The following is a 19,590-nucleotide window of genomic DNA, read 5'->3' on the forward strand; positions in this document are numbered from 1 at the left end:
GAAAAAAAACAGCTTAAACCAGCCTAGGCTGGCTGGTTTTAGAGGGGTTTTGGCCATTTCCAGCCTGGTAATCGCTGGTCAGGCTGCTTTTAGCTGGTCGTTTTCCAGCCTGACCAGCTAAGACTAGACTGGAAATGGCCAAAACCCCTCTAAAACCAGCCAACCAGCCTAGGCTGGTTTAAGCTGGATCTTTCAGCAGGGAAATCTAGCTATATATTCTATGGTATATTAAGATAAACAAATTACCACAATACCGTAGTTTTCAGGGTATTTGCATTTTGTAAGTGTATTATGCAATTCAATACACCACAGTTTACTGTAGTAAAAAAAAGCTAAAGTAGCTACAGTACAGTATTTATTGAGTTTATCAGTTCACGATAATACCAAGTATGCTGCAGCATTTATTAACAGAGATACAAATACTATATATAGCCTACTGTACAGTGTGGTTCAAAACTATAAATCACTATAGTATTCTTTTATGTGGGTCGATATCCCTGCTGAAAAATCCAGCTCAAACCAGCCTAGGATGGTTGGCTGCTTTTAGGTGGTCGACCAGGCTGGTTTTAGAGGGGTTTCGGCCATTTCCAGGCTGGTTTCCAGCCATTTCCAGCCTGGTCTTAGCTGGTCAGGATGAAAAGTGACCAGCTAAAACCATCTAAAACCAGCTTGAACCTCCTGGTTTAAGCTGGACTTGTCTGGGCTCCCAGCCTGGCTAGGCTGGTCAAGCTGGTTTTAGCTGGTCATCTCCCAGCCTGACCAGGCTGGAAACCAACCTGGAAGTGGCCAAAACCCCTCTAAAACCAGCCTGGTCGACCAGCCAAAACCAGCCAACCATCCTAGGCTGGTTTAAGCTGGATTTTACAGCAGGGACACTACATGATATCTGTTTCAGAATTAAAGTAACACAGGAACAAGGCTTTATTCATCAACATTACAAACATTTACCACATTTATAACTGCAAAATTCACATTTCTAAATACTTACACTATTCGCGGTTAAATAATGGGAGCCTCTTGTGAAATGTTACCAGAGTTTCAACCCACATAAAAATACTATCATATATAGTAAATAGTCTTTGAACCATACTGTAGTGTATTTTACCATGTTATAGCATTTACAGCCCTTTTTAATGACTGCAACAGCATAATGTAGTAACTATAATGAGCTGGTAAACTAATAAACGCTGCAGAAGATTTTAGTTTTTCTACAGTAATCATTGGTGTATTCTAGTATAATATGCTATAAGTTGTTAACAAAAAAAAAGTACAGTATTGAATAATTTATTTATATTAGTGTGCACTACTGGATAATTTGGAAAATTGTCAGAAGGTGGATTTTTCCCATGAATCATCTGTTGATCTGCATCCCAATCATCACAAATACTGCAGAAGACCTACTGGACCCACATGGAGCCAAGATTCTCATAGTAATCAGTCAAGTTTGGTGAAGGAGACATCATGGTTTGGGGTTCCATTCAGTATGGGGGCGTGCGAGAGATCTGCAGCATCAACAGTCTGAGGGATCAAGACATTTGTTCTCCAGCAGGATAGCGCTCCTGCTCATACTTCAGCCGCCACATCAAATCTCCTGAAAGTAAAGAAGCTGCTCCAGGATTGGCCAGCCCAGTCACCAGACATGAACATTATTGAGCATGTCTAGGGTAAGATGGAGGAGACGTTAAAGATGAACACAAAGACTCTTGATGAACTCTGGGAGTCCTGCAGGAACGCTTTCTTCTTCATTCCAGATGACTTTATTAATCAGTGATTTGAGTCTTGTCAGAGATGTATGGATGCAGTCCTCCAAGCTCATGATGGAGTCAGACACAATATTCATTCTGTCTCCACTGCAGCAGGACTTTATATTCTACACTGGACATTATTCCTGTTCAGTGATGAGACTTTAATCTAAGCAAAGTCAGACCTTACTGTCATTATTAATTAATTAATTCAAAATCAAAACATGATCAGATTTTATTGTGCTCAAATAGGCGTAATCTAGAGGCCTTTGCCTTTTATATAAGACACTTCTGACACCAAATGATTAACTAGAAGTCAAGTTATTATTTGCTGTTCCTAAAACATGGATGGGCGACTAGACTTCGGGTAGTGATGTTGTTTTGTTGCTATAGAATTACAACAACAGATTAATTCAAGTACTTTACCTTTATTATAGTATGCTTCAAAATCACTGTAGTATTTACTATAAATGGTCAATGATTCTAAATTTGCACGTCTAGGTTGACATTTGTATTCGTTATGACAGTGGTTCTCAAACTTTTTTCGCCAAGTACCACCTCAGAAAAAAATAGTCTCTCCAAGTACCACCATAACGACCAGTATTAAAATACAGTAGTGTAGCAGGCCTAATTAAGCAGCTAAAGCTCTGGACAATTCAGAAATGAGGCAGATTAATTTCTATTATTATGAATATTTATTATTGTCAGCAACTTTAAACATAATAAATAGCTTGAACATTAACACTGCTCTGTGCTTACAGGTAAAAAAAATCTTTAAATTAAAATGTGCTTCTAAAAGTTAATTACAAATGGCCTTAAAAAGAAAAAAGAAAATTGCTGTACTTAAATGTAAAGTATAAACATATAGCAGCCTCGGACCTCATAAATATAGGCTATTTGTGATCTTATTCATATATAAAATGTTTTTGAAAAGTTTTGTAATAGATGTTGCACATATTTTTAACGTATTTGTATGCATTTAAAATCTAAACATTAACTTTAAATGTATGATTTGGATTTACATATTTAATTTAGAAATCAGATCTGCTTACTGCAAGTTATAGGCTTTGTGTGTCACAAAAGCAAGTGATTAAACTATACCTGTCAACATTGGGACATAAAAATACAGGATAAGCCCCCAACAACTGTTACAAATATGGGGAGGAGACTAGCTTCAAATGATGGAATACAAAACAAACATTAGAAAATTGAAAATAAATTTAAAAGTTTTAGCCTATTAAAATCAATTTACTGATCACATTGGTGTTATTGCATGTGTCAGAGTTAAAAGTGTGTTCATTTTTTTTACTTGAATTATTCAGCAATTCCTCTGCGTACCACTAGAAGGAAGCCTGTGTACCACTAGTGGTACACGTACCACAGTTTGAGAACCACTGCGTTATGACATTCAATTATGTGTTACTATCCAAAGAGTCTAAATACTCTGAGCTGAATACATGATTATTTACTTAATTATTATTTACTGCATATTTACTTAATGAATACTGATTATTTACGAATGTTCTAAATTAATTAGCATAACCACAGACTCATTTAAAGAAATCTTATTATTATATCAGCCTGGCAGGTGTCGAGATGCCCGACAGAGGAATCAGAAGCATCAGGAAAAAGCAGCTTTATTCAACTCATTCATTCATTCCCATGAAATCAATGCCGCATTCGTTTTTAAAACCGTTTCTTCCCTAAGATTTCAACATGATGCAGACACTCTTACACAAGATGCATTCTCTCGACACACTTCCTAAAATAATTTACTCTAATACCAAACCAAAAAAAAAAAAGAAAAAAAAGAGGCATATGCCAAAAATGAAACGCAGATGAAAAAATAGTTTTGAATATTGGGATTATTTTTGTTGTAGCATCAAAAACCCACGAAACACCACTGGTTGTGGGCTAAATGAAATATAGCAGAGTAAATTATTGCAATTTAACGAAAATGATTCCTGTCTTAACTGAATGAGAGAGATTTGTTCATAAAAGAATCACACTAAACGGTCACATTCAATTTGATGCAGGAACTAAATGCATTCTCATGTTTCGTCGTTAAAAACAGTCGCGTCTCTACGACTTTAATTAATACATACGGCGCTGAAAACTCAAAGAGAAGACGTTTATCTGAGCTGACGTGTTCGTTTGGGGATTTCTGAATAATAACACACGCGCAGCTGAAAGAAATGTACAAATACTTTGTCAATATGACATCATATGTGCCTTTCCGCTAGGAAAAGAAATCACGACGGATCAAACGTTAAAATAAACACAGGCTGAATCGTATTACGTGAGCTGGAGAATCATCAGACTAAAAGCAAACAAACGAAAACACGGTGAAGAAGAGGAAGGCATAAAAAAAAGTCCTCTCACATTAAAGGCATGAGGAAATAAATGGCTTGCCTAAATATTGGTTCGATATCCCAAGATGAGCACTGGGCGAGTGGTGGATGTCATCGTTTAACCACAGGAGAGAAGACAAAACAAAGGTGAATTAAATCAAACTATTTCCATAGGAAAGGTTTGCTAATGTATAAAATCAAAACCCTCATTATTTCTGCTCGCAAATGTGTTATTAAAGAAAACTCAAATCAAACTAATATCGTTTCCCCTCCGCAGATGCTTTTCAGGGCTCCCCGTGGGTCTGCGGCGGCTCCTCGTCTCCATCTCTGGAGCTCTGAGACAGTACTGCAGGGGCTGCTGGAAAACGGTGTCCGCTGTATGGAGGAGGGATCATGGCTCCGGGGGGTGGCAGAGGTCCAGGCGGAAAGGGCCGAGGAGGGAGGCCGCGGGGTGCAAAGAAATCTGGCGGGACGTCCCGCTGTCCGAGTGGCGGCCCCAGTGGAGGCCCTCGAGCTGATCAAACGAATACAAACAGAAGATTTTAGATTCACTAAATATATAATCTTAACCTTCTGCTTTCATTACCTAAAGTACACATGAAATCAAAACAGACATTGTTTTTGTTAGCTCACGTTGCTAGTTCAGCAATTCATCTGTGCATGTCTTTAAGAAAAATAAAACAGTTTGCCCTTGTGTTACAACAGGGTCACTGTAGGTATATCAAACCTAAGACTTTAAGACCTTTCTAAGGCCATTAAGTATTTAATTTAAGACCTATAACACAATACGACAAGGCTTTTATACTTGCCGCGTTCGCCATTGAGGTATTCTTTTAAACGACAGGGGGCGGCCAAAAGAAACAGACAGTAAAATCAGACGGATAAACAGAGAAGTAGAAAGTTTTCAGAACTACGTCATATACTTTTCATAGTACTTTTCACCCTATTCACACATGACTGCAAACCCATTCACCCTTCCAACACTATAGTGAAGTTTGCTGACGACACCACAATAATAGGACAAATCTCAGGTAACAACGAGTCTCACTACAGAGAGGACGTCCAACACCTAATCAACTGGTGTGTCAATAACGATTTGGTTCTGAACACCTCCAAAACAAAAGAGATCGTTGTAGACTACAGAAGAGCAAAAAGGACACCACCAACCCCCCTCCACATAAATGGCGAGGAAGTTGAGAGGGTAAACAACATCAAATTCCTAGGCCTACATCTGACAAAAGATCTCACATGGACCATTAACACCACCCACTTAGTGAAGAAAGCTCAACAGAGACTTTTCTTCTTAAGAAAACTCAAGAAAACAAAAGTACCGACCCAGCTCTTACTAAATTTCTACAGGAGCACGATAGAGAGCATCCTCTGTCACTGCATCACAGTGTGGTACCCAAGCTGCACTGCGGAAAACCGGAGAGCTCTATCCCGGACTGTTAAGACTGCACAGAGGATCATAGGAATTAAACTCCCAAACCTCGATACAGTCTATGCTAGCCGCCTACAGAGGAGAGCTAGCAACATCATTAAGGACCCTACTCATCCAGGACACAAACTTTTTGCACTACTCCCATCAGGGAAAAGATATAAGGCAATTAAGACTCGCACAAACAGGCTAAAGAGCAGCTTCTTCCCCAGAGCTGTAGCCTGTGCCACCCCTCCTCTTTGTACATTGTACACATTAACATTTCGTTGTACAACTACAATGACAATAAAAGTTCTTTACTACTTTACTTTACATATCATTAATATTATTGAAGATTTTTAAACTAAATGTTTTTTAATCTTTTAATAATTTATTATAATGATTATCAGGATTTTTTCTCACAGTTTTACCTAATACATTTCAATATTAATGACAACAACATGGGCTGATCTACAATTATATTCTTTATTATGGCAAGAATAAAAGCAACAACAACAACAACAAAAAGTACTTCCTAAAAAAAAACTGACTTTTTTTTTTTTTGCCCACTCAATTCACACATCACTGTCTGGCAAGTTTCTGTCCTCTACTTTTAAGCTAAAAAGGCAATAATGGTTCAACATTCCTGACCATTATCACCAAAAGCCTAGAAATTGGGCATCAATATATTGTAAACTGACAGCTTCTAATATTCCTTTCCAGTTATCAAAGACATAATTTGTTCCTTAATTTTAGTTTGTAACTAATGAGTTTTTTTTAATATAAAATTGTAATATATACATCAGTGTAAAACCTGTGACTAGTGGAAAAACATATTCTGTAATATTAAAACCACCTGGGTCTCCACTTTTGCCCTGGCCTCTTTTTTTGTTATAAAAAACTTATCCCTCAGGTTTTTCTAAAGTTTTCCAAAAACTTAGCTAAAACTTAACTCGCGTCAAATTTGTTGTGTGCACGAAGTTTAATAACAGAAAGCTGATTGGCTATTGCATGTTGGTCTCATTTGTAGTTGTAATGCCGCAAATTACAATTGGACTAGTGAAATGAAGAACTACAACACCATGAAAACCAAGCAACAACAACAAAAAAGAATTTAAATGAGCATTAGATGTAGCGTTACATGGACATCGGAAAAATAAGACCTGTGCAAAAATATTTAAGACCTACAACAGCAAATTTAAGATTTTTTAAGGCCTAAAATTTTGCGGAAACAAAATAAACAAAAGCGATCCAGTGACTCTACTACACACACTATTGAACTACAAGTCCTGTCATCCACTTTGCACACAGCTGTTCCGCATCACCATTGATTTCATAAACGCAGCCGGAGGATTGTAAAGGACTGATTATGAGGACTATTTAAGCAGCGCACGCACGCACGCACGCACGCACGCACGCACGCACGCACGCACGCACGCACGCACGCACGCACACACACACACACACACACACACACACACACACACACACACACACTTGCTGAGTCTTGTTTATCTGAACTTTACAACGGGTTTTTCCTTGCAATGTCTTTCCTTGTTTTTTTACGTTGTTACCACGTGCCTGCTTGGTGACCACTCTTCTGGATTTGCCTTAACGTTACTGTTTGCTCGGTAACATTTCATTATTTAATATTCCATTTCTCTAGGAACTGCTTCACAATACAGGGATAAAAAATGGTCGCAGCTTTCAGTTCAAAGGTCCTGTGAAATTAAAGCAACGTTTTTTTATGTTAGTACAGGCCCGGTCCAAAGGGGGGGATTGCCCCCCAGAAAGAATTTTGTTGCTTTTGAAAGTTTGCTTTCATTTTCAAATCGCTATAGGCACACTTTACAGGTTTTTAAAAACATGAATAAATCTATTGCAAATCAATAAATGAAGCACGTCCAATGTCCAAAATGAGCTTTGAGAGGAAAGTAATTCAGACTGCTGGAAAGGAGGCGGGACATGGCACATAGTAATCATTTAGGTCAGCTAGTCTGTTTATGAGCTGACATACAAGAGATCTGCTGATGAATCAGTGTCCCTGTATCTGTGGTTACACTCAGTAAACTGGTGAGTTTGGTGAACTGATGACCTTCACAGCCAATCCCAGTCATTTCTGTTGAGTACGTGAACACAATGGCCAATCGCGCAGTTTAAGAACAAATGTTAGGGGGAAATGGACACTTTTAAAATTTCAGTATCGATTGTTGCCGAATTCCAGTGTCAAGAAAACACCAATGTGAATCACAAATTGTGGTGTGTCGCAGACCATTTGAGACAGTCCACACTGCAGCCCGCAGCTTGATGACGTACTTGACCAGTTCAACTACGTAATGAACACCACCCCCTGCCTTAAACCCAACCATCACAGTAGCTAGGGCGTTTCCTTAGTGGGCGGTACAAGGACCTGGTCAAGTACGTCATCGTGGTTACAGACTGCAGCAAGGACACCTTGGAACATTTGCATCTTGTGTCTTATTGATGACATCAGCAGCGACTACTCATTCAATTCAAGACAGACAAATTAAAATAATTCCTAATAGTTTTATATTAAACATACCAAAAGGTGGAGGCACGGGTCCAAACGGGCCGATGTGTGGAGGCGGGCCGTAAGAGTCCATGTGTGGAGGTCTGAAGCGCGGGTCGGGGGGCATCATGGGAAGGTGTCCGTTGGGTGGTCGGATCATCATCGGTGGCCCATTGGGCGGCATCCCTGGGGGACCGTAAGGCTTCAGCGGGACGTTAGGTGGAGGAACCGGAGAATCTCGGATCGGGGAGGGCAGGAAGGATCCCTGACTCTGAGATTTGGACAGCTGGAGGAGAAGATGCAGAACTACAGCTTAAAAACTATCTTTAAGGGGGGTGTTTAATAAAGGGATAGTTCACCCAAAGATGAAACATCCTCCATTTGTTGCAAACCTGTGTGAGTTTCTTTCTTCTGTTGAACACAAAAGTAAATATTGCATAAATCATTAGCAAATAAAGCACCGTTTTTATCTAATAAGTAAAGGAGAACCAAATGGTCACTTTCTGATAACTGGAGCAGATATCAGTCAGAGAAGTGTAGTTTGGGATTTGCCACTGTGGTGTTTTTTTTTTTCCTCTAATAAATGAGCTGCGCCTCAGAAGACGAAACGTAATGACGAGGTGAATGCGGTGGCTTTTGGAGGCGCGAGACAGATGCTCAAGACAGTTCTGAAGGGAATAATAATAGATGAATAATAAGACTGAAGCACTGTGATGACAGACTGACGAAGGGCTGAGGCCTTTTGCAATTAGCAGAACAAAATTTTTGATCTGCAACAATGTAAACATGGAAACATGCGAGGCTGCAAACCAACGCTAATGACGCAAAGTTAATCAGGAGCTCAGAAAAACCTCCAAAAAAAAAAAAAGTGCACATTTTCCAAATTTATGTGAAGTCTATTCATAAACTAATTTCGAGAGGATCACGTGCTTATGATTCATCACGGCCGGTCTCGTATTTGCTAATTACTATCTTCCAATCATATGAGCCCTAAGCTACTATGAATAACCACAGTTTTCCGTCCATTTTATCTTCGTTTGGAAGAAACCCCCTTTTCTCCCCTATTCTCCTCCTTTACCTCTGATCGGGCGGCACGGCGGGCCAGTGGTTAGCACTGTGAGCCCCACAGCAAGAACACTGCCGGCCATGGTCCCACCAGGCCGGTGGGCGTTTCTGTGTGGAGTTTGTATGTTCTCGCCGTGTCCGCGTGGGTTTTCCCCGGGTTCTCCGGTTTCCTCCCACCATCCAAAGACATTCAACATGCATAACAATCAAGCATTTGTCTAACCCCTTTTGTTCCCTTAGCAACCGCAGCCGGGGAGTTCTGAGATCCACCAAGCTCAGGCTCCCCTCTCGCTCTGCCAACGGGAGGAAGCCCTGGGCTCGAGGATGCCTTGAGCTCAGGGCTCTGTCCCGGGACAGCATGCCAAACAAGCTTTTATAAATCATCAGCTAAGTGTGAACTCTTGAAATGCATATTCTTATGCATCTCCAATAAAGGTGCAGTATGTAAGTTTGATTTTGGTTGAGCTAGGTATTGCACCCCTGGTTAGAAACACGCAAGAACAACAAAGGCTTGTTTAAATCGTGTTCTAACTAAAAGCAATGGCAAGAAATAGAAGGAATAATCTCCATATTAAAGGGAGTTTTTGTTTAAACAAAGACTGACTGACAATGATCAGCTCAGGTACACCTCATGTGCTTTATTAAATGCTAATAATGCAAGTTTGAATGGCATTTTACATGACATTGATTGCAGTACAACTGAAAGCAGCAGCAGAAAGTTCATCTCAGATCTGGAAAATAAAATAAACCGTCTGAAATTGAACTCTAAAACTGAGACTCAGTGCAAACCAACACATATCAGTGATTCAGCATCTACATTTAATCATGTTAAAGAGCTTTAATATGTGTGTTCATTAGATTAAACGTTACCATTTGGCTGGAGTGCAGTGAGTGCACTATTCTGTGCTTCTGATTGGCTGTATTTACATTTCGTGTTTCGTCTGGTGCTAACAGCCTGATTACTTATCACTGCAAATCTAGTCATGTAGCGTGTTGTTAGGATTGGGGGTTACAATGTAACCTGCTCACCTAATGTTTACGCTCCTAATATTTAAATAATTTGTTAATTAATAACCTCATGTGGAACTCTGAATCTGCATCTCATTTCAGAGTCTGCTACTGTCCACCGGAGGTCCCATTTCAGTCACGGACGCATGCCTTGAGAGTCTTCATGACTGAAGGAATTACACCAAGGCCTCCCCGGGTGCTGAAATATAATTGGCTAAACTGGCGGTGGGCGGGTTAAAAGAACCAAATTACAGCCATTCCAGCACATAACGCACATGTTCAAAGCAGAAAATCTGACTTCAGCATTGTTTCTCAGATAAACAAGAATGTTCTGAGCATGTTTCTGAAATATCTGCAAACATAATGTTGTTTATTCTTTAGAAGAGACAAAAACACAGCATCTTTAAATGTTTTTAATACGATAGCCCAAAAATGCGCAAAAAAATAGATGGCTGAAAATATAGCTAGCATCCATAGTATTACTCGTTCCCACTATACATGTCAATGGCTTCTTTTCTCCAACTTTCTCCAAAATATCTGGTTTTGTGTTCAACAGAAGAAACCAATTGCTAGAAGTTTAACACCACCAGAGTGAGAGTAAATGTTGAGGAAGTGTAAATGTTCAGGTGAACTGTGACCCTTAAATGCTGGACTCCTGTAAACCAAACCCAAGCAGAGTTAAGTAAACCACTGTAAGGCCCGAAACACACTTTATACACTAGCACAGAAGCAGGCACTAAAGGCTGATCCAGTGGGATTCACAAACACTGTGTTAGCTGAACACAGACAACATATTAGAACCCAATAAAATTGTAAATAATTATAATAGCTAACTTTTTTATGATAATACTTTACTATAAAATATTTCGTTAAATTATCTAATAATAAAAAAAGGGAAAACGACATGACATTACATTAAAATGATAATAAATATGCTTTATATTGAAATGATTTTAATATATTTGTATATTTATACATAATATATGATATACATCATTTTGCAATACTAATATTTGTTTTAAATGTCCCAATTAATTAATTACAATAAATGTCGATTAAATATTATAAATACATGATAAACAGATCATTATTTGTTGTAAACTGCAATTGTGCAGAAAAACAAAAATTTTATTACATGTTTTACTACAAGTTGGAATAGCAGTATTGGTCTTCAATACTTTCAAAGCCTCATCTTTCATTAAGTTTGGGGGAATACATATAAATCTAATTTATGATCCATATGTACAATGCAGAAATTGGAGCATACAAATGCTTTATTTTTATTAAAAATACTTAAGTTCAATGATTTGGTTAAGTTTAAAACAGCACAATACATGTTTAAAGCTAGGAAAAAAAATACTCCCGAAATGTTTACAAAAGTTTTTTGAAGAACGACAGGGGGGTATTATCTGAGGGAAGAACTCAATTTTAGGAGGCTAAAAACAAGAACAACTTTAAAAAGTTTGTGTATGTCTGTATGTGGTGTCAAACTATATGGAACAGTCTAGATCAGACTCTACAACAACGTCAGTATAATAATCAATTAAAAAACTGTATAAATATATATTAATAAAGGAATATAATGATGAAGGTGATTGAAAAGGATAAAAAGAGAAAGGTATGATGACATTTTAATTAATGGCTATTTGCAGTACTGTGTTGGTGTTGTTGTATTTTTTTTCTTTTTTCAATTTGCAGTACTATGTATTTTTTTCTTTTTTTTCTTCTTTGGGTCTATGTTACAAAATGAAAAGGTACAAATGGAATCAAACATATTATTTGTCAAAGATGCCAAAAGGATAAAATATGTTTCATGTAAAAAGAAGAGATAAGTAAAAAAATAAATAAGTTTAAATAATAGACGAAAGATGTATGGGGTAATGGGGTGGGAGAATAATAAGCTTAAGCCTCCTCCCGCTCCATTTTCGACCATGTTGAAATGTTTTTTTTTTTTTGGTTAATGATATTTTATGCATCATATTTTTGTTCGAAAATAAAAAAAATCAAATCAAATCAAGTTATAATTGTTGATTAATTATATATATATTAATAATTAAGTGATAATTTACCTGACTTAAAAAAAGAGAATCTATCCAATTCTACACGTACACATGTACAATAATTTACCAAGTCAAAAACAAATAAACATGATAGCAATAATAGTTTTATTCTGTTTACTCTATTAATAATAATAAAATCGGTCTGAAATGCTTTCATTAAATTATTTTGGCTTTTATTTTGATGAAAGAACAGAGAAATACTGTAAAAATTAGAAATTATAAATAAATTCTGCACACTACAATGTTAAACTCATGCAATTCTGCATTCAAGCACTTGTGTACAGTACATTTCAAGCCTTAGACATGCTGTAACTCCCTCAAACACGAGTTAGGTTAAAAAAAATGCAATTAAGACCCACACACTGATTAGAGAGTGAAGAGAAACAAGTCTTGATCAACAAAAACAGCAGCCAAAAAGCCAAGTGTGCCCTCAGCAGCTGGACACAGTGCTCAAACCCTTCCCATCAGCCCTTGCACCAACCCGCGTTACTCACAGACTCTACAGGCTCAGATGAGGCCTGATCTGAGGACTCGGCTGGCTCCACGACTGGTGCCGTCTGCTTTAAAGCAAACACACCACCGCCGTTTAATGCAGATCTCCTCGACACATTCATATGCATCGTGCATGAAACCGTGACATTATATCATACACTGTTTACCAGAAAATCCTTCGCCCTCCTGTGTATTTTGAATTTAAATATTTCCCAAGTGATGATTTTGCACAGTATTTCCAGTTATATTATTATTATTATTATTCAGGAGAGACTTATTTCTTTTAGTTGAATAAAGAAAGAAATATAGTGTTAATACATACCCTATGAAAGTATTATTTGTTTTCAATTGGCAACAGAACAAATCTCTGACTACATTTACATGGACATCAGTAATTGAATTATTTGCCTTAATCTGAGTAAGTCAATAAAATGATGAAGGTTTACTTCAGTTGCATATTGAATGTTCCTGTTTTACATGCTATAGCACATACTTCGATTAACGTCACCATTCGATGCTAGTTTCCTCTAGCATTTCACGCAGCATCAGTTGATGTTTGTCATGATTGCACCATATGTCATTTTTGGGTGTTTTGAGTTTAATTTAGTGACAAATTCAACTGCAGTTAATTTCTCACTGTATAAATTCTCCATTTATATTTATATTAAATAAATAATATGGCAACAGGCCACCTCTGACATTTCTTTCATGCCCCCGCGACAAACTCTGAGGCACTTGATAATGTCCATTTCTTCTAGAATTCTCAACAGTCATTGTCTCCCGCTCGCACCAAAAATATGCTCTCCTGCTTAAAGCCATTCGCATTTGTTTGTCATCAAACTCCTGAAAAGTGTGTGTGCACGCGACATGTCGCAAAATGTAGTGAAAAGTGCTACAAAACGGTAAAAATCAATAATAATCCCCTTACATTTATATAGCGCTTTTTTAGACACTCAAAGTGCTTTTTTGGGGGGAAATCTCTTCCACCACCAGTGTGCAGCATCCACCTGGATGACATGACGGCAGCCATATTGTGCCAGACCACACATCACACCAGCTGATTGGTGGAGAGGAGACAAAGTGATGAAGCCAATTATGATATGAGGAGGGTTAGGAGGCCATGATGGACAGAGGCCAGTAGGCAGATTTAGCCAGGATGCCGGGGTGAAACTCCTACTCTTTTTTTTTTTTTTTTGAAGGACATCCTTGGGATTTTTCATGACCACAGAGAGACAGGACATCGGTTTAACGTCTCATCTGAAAGACGGCGCTCACAGAGCATTATACTGGGGCATAAGGACCCACAAAGTCTGCAGGTTGAGCGCCCTCTGCTGGTCTCAGTAACGCCACTTCCGGCCGCAACCAAGCTTTCCTATGTGGTCTCCCGTCCAGGTACTGACCAGGCTCAGCCCTGCTTAGCTTCAGTGGACGACCATGTGAGAGTTGTATTATTTGTTTGTTTGTGTGTGTGTGTGTGTGTGTGTGAATGAGAGAGAGAGAGAGAGAGAAAGAGAGAGAGCGTAGTCCTGTGTGTCGCTTGGTGCTGTCTCTCTCTCTCTCTCTCTCTCTCTGTGTGTGTGTGTGTGTGTGCGTGTGTATGAGAGAGCGCCCTGCGCAGATCTCTAATTCAAACAAGAAAACAGGTTACCGCGAAGGTCGCATATACGGTATTCAGTTTCTGAATGGTTTAGACACAAGCCAACAGTTTGGTGACGCTGGCTGAGCCTTACGCCATATTTTTTTATTACGCACGATAATACCGGATACCGGGGTAAAATAGGGAGGAGGTTTGACTGCATCAAAATTTGGATACCGCCCAAGCCTACCGCCAACTGTACAACAAACATTTTCCCTTTCATAACGTTCATGTGTGTGTGTGTGTGTGTGTCTGTGCATCACGTATTGTTCCTTGGTGACAAGCAGGACTGAGACAGGGGCAATCACAGTGATAATGTCTGCTTGTCTCCTTCAAAAACAGCTTCTGCAGACCTTCACATTATGTTCTGAATGTTTATAATATTTTTTGCGGCAGATGGATGCGAGTCGCTTTCTGTATGTCCAAAACCAAAAGATTACAAGCAGAAAGACCGCGATGTGTGCACGTCTTTCCATTTAGACACTTTGCTTTCGTAGCCGTCACCTGGAAACAGCCGCACACACAACAGCAGCTCGATGATGTAAGCACACCGGGGTTCAGAAGGAAAAAAGACGGTGTGGACACAAACCAACCGAGAAGGTGGCAAAGGGAGACAATCAAACTTGGGTATGGTGCAGGCAATTGAAACAAGTCTGAAAGCACCCCAAGACACATTTATTTAAGCTTGTTTTTTTTTATTTAATGGTGAATTTTTAACAGTTTTTAATGCATCTCATTATTACTGTAGTGCTTTGGGGAAAAAGCACATAACAAATAAAATGTATTATTATTATTATTATTATTAACTTAACCTAATTAACCTAGTTACGCCTTTAAATGTCACTTTAAGCTGTAAAGAAGTGTCTTGAAGAATATCTAGTCTAATATTATTTGCTGTCAAAAGCCATTTTAAGGTCAATATTATTAGCTTAAATCTATTTGTTTTCGATAGTCTACAGAACAAACCATCATTATACAATAGCCGCATTTCCACTATCGGGCCAGTGCGAGCCAGGGCTTTAATCGGGCCTGGCCAATAGCCCGGGAGGTTGAGAAATGAGGCCAAAATCATGTCGCATTTCCACTGTCGGGCTAGTAGCTTGCAGCGCGTCACGCAAACACCGCCCACAGAACGTCCCCGAATCAAACGTCACACAACCTGCCCACTTCAGCGAGATTTAGGCAGATAAAGCACACCATAGAATCATCACGAAACGAAACCATTAAAATGAAGACAACCGAAACAAACAAACGACACGTTACTGTACAGCAGTACATGAAATGTCTACACGCACAGACCTGTGTATTTCCATTCATTACATTTGTTTACTCTCCGACAGACTGTTGGCATTGTGCATTGCTCTCGCCACTAACGCAGGGACCCAACACAGAGAGCGCACACATCCATAATATAAAGCCACAGAAATTCTCCGTTATAACTCGATATGGCATGTATTTTATAACATCCTCGTTTTGATAGACGTCGTGTTAAGTGTTTCCGGCACAAGAAGAGCGAGTAGCCTAATAAAATATAGCCATATTTGTTGCGCTCAGCAGCTATTCACTAAAGCTCTTCATTTAGAGTCTCATTTATAAATAAGACCATGTCATATAAAAACATAAACACTTGTTTGAGGATACAGAACACATTTTGTGTTTGGACTTTCCCCCGATGCGTTTAAAGCAGCGCAGGACTGGGTGACAGAAAAAAGGTAGACTAGATTCTGCTTTCACTCACCTAAATAATGCTCTGTTTGCGTGATTTGATTAATATCATCACATCCAAATACTTTATAAATAATATTTCAAACCATCTCCGGTGTTTATTGTTTTAAGAAAATATCTAAAATCTTTTTTTTCAGACAGGTCTTTGTAAAATGAAAGTTAGGCTATATGTGGCGTTAAAACGGTTTGATTTATGTATTGTATATAGGCTATCAACATATAGCTAGCTTTTGTTTATTTTATATTGGTTTATTTATTTAATGTGATTATATATATATCCGATATTTGTAATTCTTTAAATTATATTTCAATATAGCTCAGGCTATTTTATCACGATATGACACTATATTGTTTAAAGTCTACGAAAGTGGGCAGGTAATTTGATAAGTTTTATGTCTTTCTGTTGTATTTATATTGTGTATTATCTCCAAAATAAAGAGAAAAAAGCCGCTCGTGGCATAACACAGCTGTGAAGGAGCGCTCTTGCCCGGTCTCACACACACATACAGGCATTTAAACGCGCACAAACAAACATTTTAAACTTGACAAAAACTCTTGAAATCCTTTACTGTCTGCTGTGTGTTTAATATGGTGTAAAGATTATTATGCGTTATTGAAACATAAAGGAGGACGCAGCAAAGAACATCACTATAAATTAAAACTACTTTATTATTTTATGCAGCCGCCTTACATTTAAAAGGGAAACATAAGGGTGATCATACACAAAAAGACCCCAGACTATAAGGCCAGATGTTTTCTTTCCCTTATTTATTTATGTTTGGCGCATGTACTCATGTGCGATCAGAAAACTGCCCGCCTCTCCTTTCACTCCGCCCCGAAGCCCCAGCTGGCCCTCCTTGGCCCAAGGTATTCGGCGGGCCGAAAAAGGCCGGTCGCTGGCCCCAAGAAAGCCCCGCTTTGGCCCGATTAGGCCCCGGAAGTGACAGTGGAAACGCCACTGGCCTTGGCTTGCCCTGGCTCTCTCGCTTTAGGCGCGATAGTGGAAACGCGGCTATTAACTTGCCTAATTACTCTAACCTGCCTAGTAACCCTAATTAACCTAGTTACGCCTTTAAATGTCACTTTAAGCTGTACAGAAGTGTCTTGAAGATTATCTAGTCTAATATTATTTACAGTCATCATGACAAAGATAAAATAAATCAGTGATTAGAAATGAGTTATTAAAGCTGTTATGTTCAGAAATGTGTTGAAAAAAATCTGCTCTAAGTTAAACAGCACTTGGGAAATATTTAAATATATGATATTTTGGAAAAAAAACAACATGATATCCGCAGTCCTTACCATCGGCCCATCATGAGCACATGGAGATGATGTCATCGGCTGAAACATTTCTGTAAAACAGACAATAGGACAATCAGACATCTGTGGATGTAGATGCAAATCTGAACAAGAGAATGCAATGCTATATCTGAAAAAGTAAAACAAACAGAAACTCTGCAGCTTCCCTTTAAACTGTTTTATGTATCATTAAATGTTAGGCCTGTCACAATAATTAATATATGGAATTATTTCACAACACTGACATGAGCTCAATCGTTTTTGCTATTGCAATATACATCGCCCATACATAAACAACAATTCTAGCAACATTTCAGCCGATTGCGCAACATCTCTATCTCTATTAAAGCTGCCAGTGTCAGAATGGTTGAAAACACTGTATTGATGATTACTATATAGTATATTCTCATGTGTGCGTGTCTGACAGCTGAAAATAGATCTTTTAGCAGATATCACAGCCTCTGTTACTCTTTTCCTTGAACTTTGGTTTTAAAGGGCACCTATGGTGAAAAATCTACTTTTCAAGCTGTTTGGACAGATCTGTGTGTAAGTATAGTGTATATTCTGTCATATTGGGGTGAAATAAACACACCCAGTCCTTTTTCTTTAAATTTAACAACATAAAAACGGTGGACCAATTCGAGCGGTTTTCAGATCGACAGCAACTTTACGTAGGAGTGCGGTCCCCCCGCCCATCAATATTGATTGACAGCTGCGCGCATTAACATGTCTCTGTAGTAATGCATAAACTCGTATAGACAAGACAGGATGAGCACAAAGCAACCGGGAATAAAAGGTCTGTTCAGTTCGCTAGGATCATCAATCATCATCAGACGTGATCAAGAGTGAGTTTTACAAGTTTAACATGTTTTAAAATGTGTGCACGTGTGTAATGAAGTACAGCCATTCACTTCAGATTCACTTCATCAGCACAGCCGCAAGTCTCTTTCACTGTCTCTCTGTGTGTGTGTGTCTTCGCTATGTATGTGTGTGTCTGTATGTCTGACTGTCTACGCTATGTATGTGTGTGTGGTTGTCTGCGCTGCGTGTCTGTGCTATGTGTGTGTGAGTGTGTCTGTGTGTCTAAGCTATGTATGTGCGTGTGTTTGCGCTATGTGTCTGTGCTGTGTGTGTGCGAGTGTGTCTGCCTGTATACGCTATGTATGTGCGTGTGTTTGCACTACGTGTCTGCTATGTGTGACTGTGTCTGCCTGTCTACGCTATGTATGTGCGTGTGTTTGCGCTACGTGTCTGTGCTGTGTGTGTGAGTGTGTCTGCCTGTCTACGCTATGTATGTGTGTGTGTCAGCGCTACGTGTGTGTGTGTGTGTCTACGCTATGTATGTGCGCGTGTTTGCGCTACGTGTCTGTGCTATGTGTGTGAGTGTGTCTGCGTGTCTACGCTATGTATGTGCGCGTGTTTGCGCTGTGTGTGTGAGTGTGTCTGCCTGTCTACACTATGTATGTGCGTGTGTTTGTGCTACGTGTCTGTGCTGTGTGTGTGAGTGTGTCTGCCTGTCTACGCTATGTATGTGTGTGTGTCAGCGCTACGTGTCTGTGCTGTGTGTGTGTGTGTCTACGTGTCTACGCTATGTATGTGCGCGTGTTTGCGCTACGTGTCTGTGCTATGCGTGTGTGTGTCTGCGTGTCTACGCCATGTATGTGCGCGTGTTTGCGCTACGTGTCTGTGCTATGTGTGTGAGTGTGTCTGCGTGTCTACGCTATGTATGTGCACGTGTTTGCGCTGTGTGTGTGAGTGTGTCTGCCTGTCTACACTATGTATGTGCACGTGTTTGCGCTACGTGTCTGTGCTGTGTGTGTGAGTGTGTCAGCGCTACGTGTCTGTGCTATGTGTGTGTGCGTGTGTGACTGCGTGTCTACACCATGTATGTGCGCGTTTTTGCGCTACGTGTCTGTGCTGTGTGTAAGTGTGTCTGCCTGTCTACACTATGTATGTGCGTGTGTCAGCGCTACGTGTCTGTGCTATGTGTGAGTGTGTCTGCCTGTCTACACTATGTATGTGCGCGTGTTTGCGCTACGTGTCTGTGCTGTGTGTGAGTGTGTCTGCCTGTCTACGCTATGTATGTGCGCGTGTTTGCGCTACGTGTCTGTGCTGTGTGCGTGAGTGTGTCAGTGCTACGTGTCTGTGCTGTGTGTGTGTGTGTGTGTGAGTGTGTCTGCCTGTCTACACTATGTATGTGCGCGTGTTTGCGCTACGTGTCTGTGCTGTGTGTGAGTGTGTCTGCCTGTCTACACTATGTATGTG

General features: G+C 39.4%; 1 protein-coding gene across 13 annotated transcripts in view; it reads right to left on the minus strand.

Annotated features, from left to right (window-relative positions):
• mia3 (MIA SH3 domain ER export factor 3) overlaps window positions 1–19,590 on the minus strand; it is a 449,841-nt gene that overhangs the window by 372,695 nt on the left and 57,556 nt on the right. For 4 of the 13 annotated variants that reach the window (XM_087298633.1, XM_087298630.1, XM_087298639.1 and 1 more), the window contains 4 exons: window positions 17,329–17,378; window positions 12,668–12,730; window positions 8,074–8,326; window positions 3,364–4,607 (listed from right to left, as the gene is read on the minus strand). In XM_087298633.1, the coding sequence (XP_087154759.1) occupies window positions 4,378–4,607; window positions 8,074–8,326; window positions 12,668–12,730; window positions 17,329–17,378 (596 nt within the window). In that variant the 3' untranslated portion in view covers window positions 3,364–4,377. Of the gene's footprint in view, window positions 1–3,363; window positions 4,608–7,792; window positions 8,327–12,667; window positions 12,734–17,328; window positions 17,379–19,590 lie in introns of those variants that run through there. The other 9 variants (XM_087298632.1, XM_087298629.1, XM_087298638.1 and 6 more) reach the window with 3 other exon arrangements.

This window comes from Danio rerio, chromosome 20 (genome assembly GCF_052040795.2).
Source record: "Danio rerio strain M-AB ecotype USA chromosome 20, GRCz13ab, whole genome shotgun sequence".
Taxonomy (NCBI): domain Eukaryota; kingdom Metazoa; phylum Chordata; class Actinopteri; order Cypriniformes; family Danionidae; genus Danio; species Danio rerio.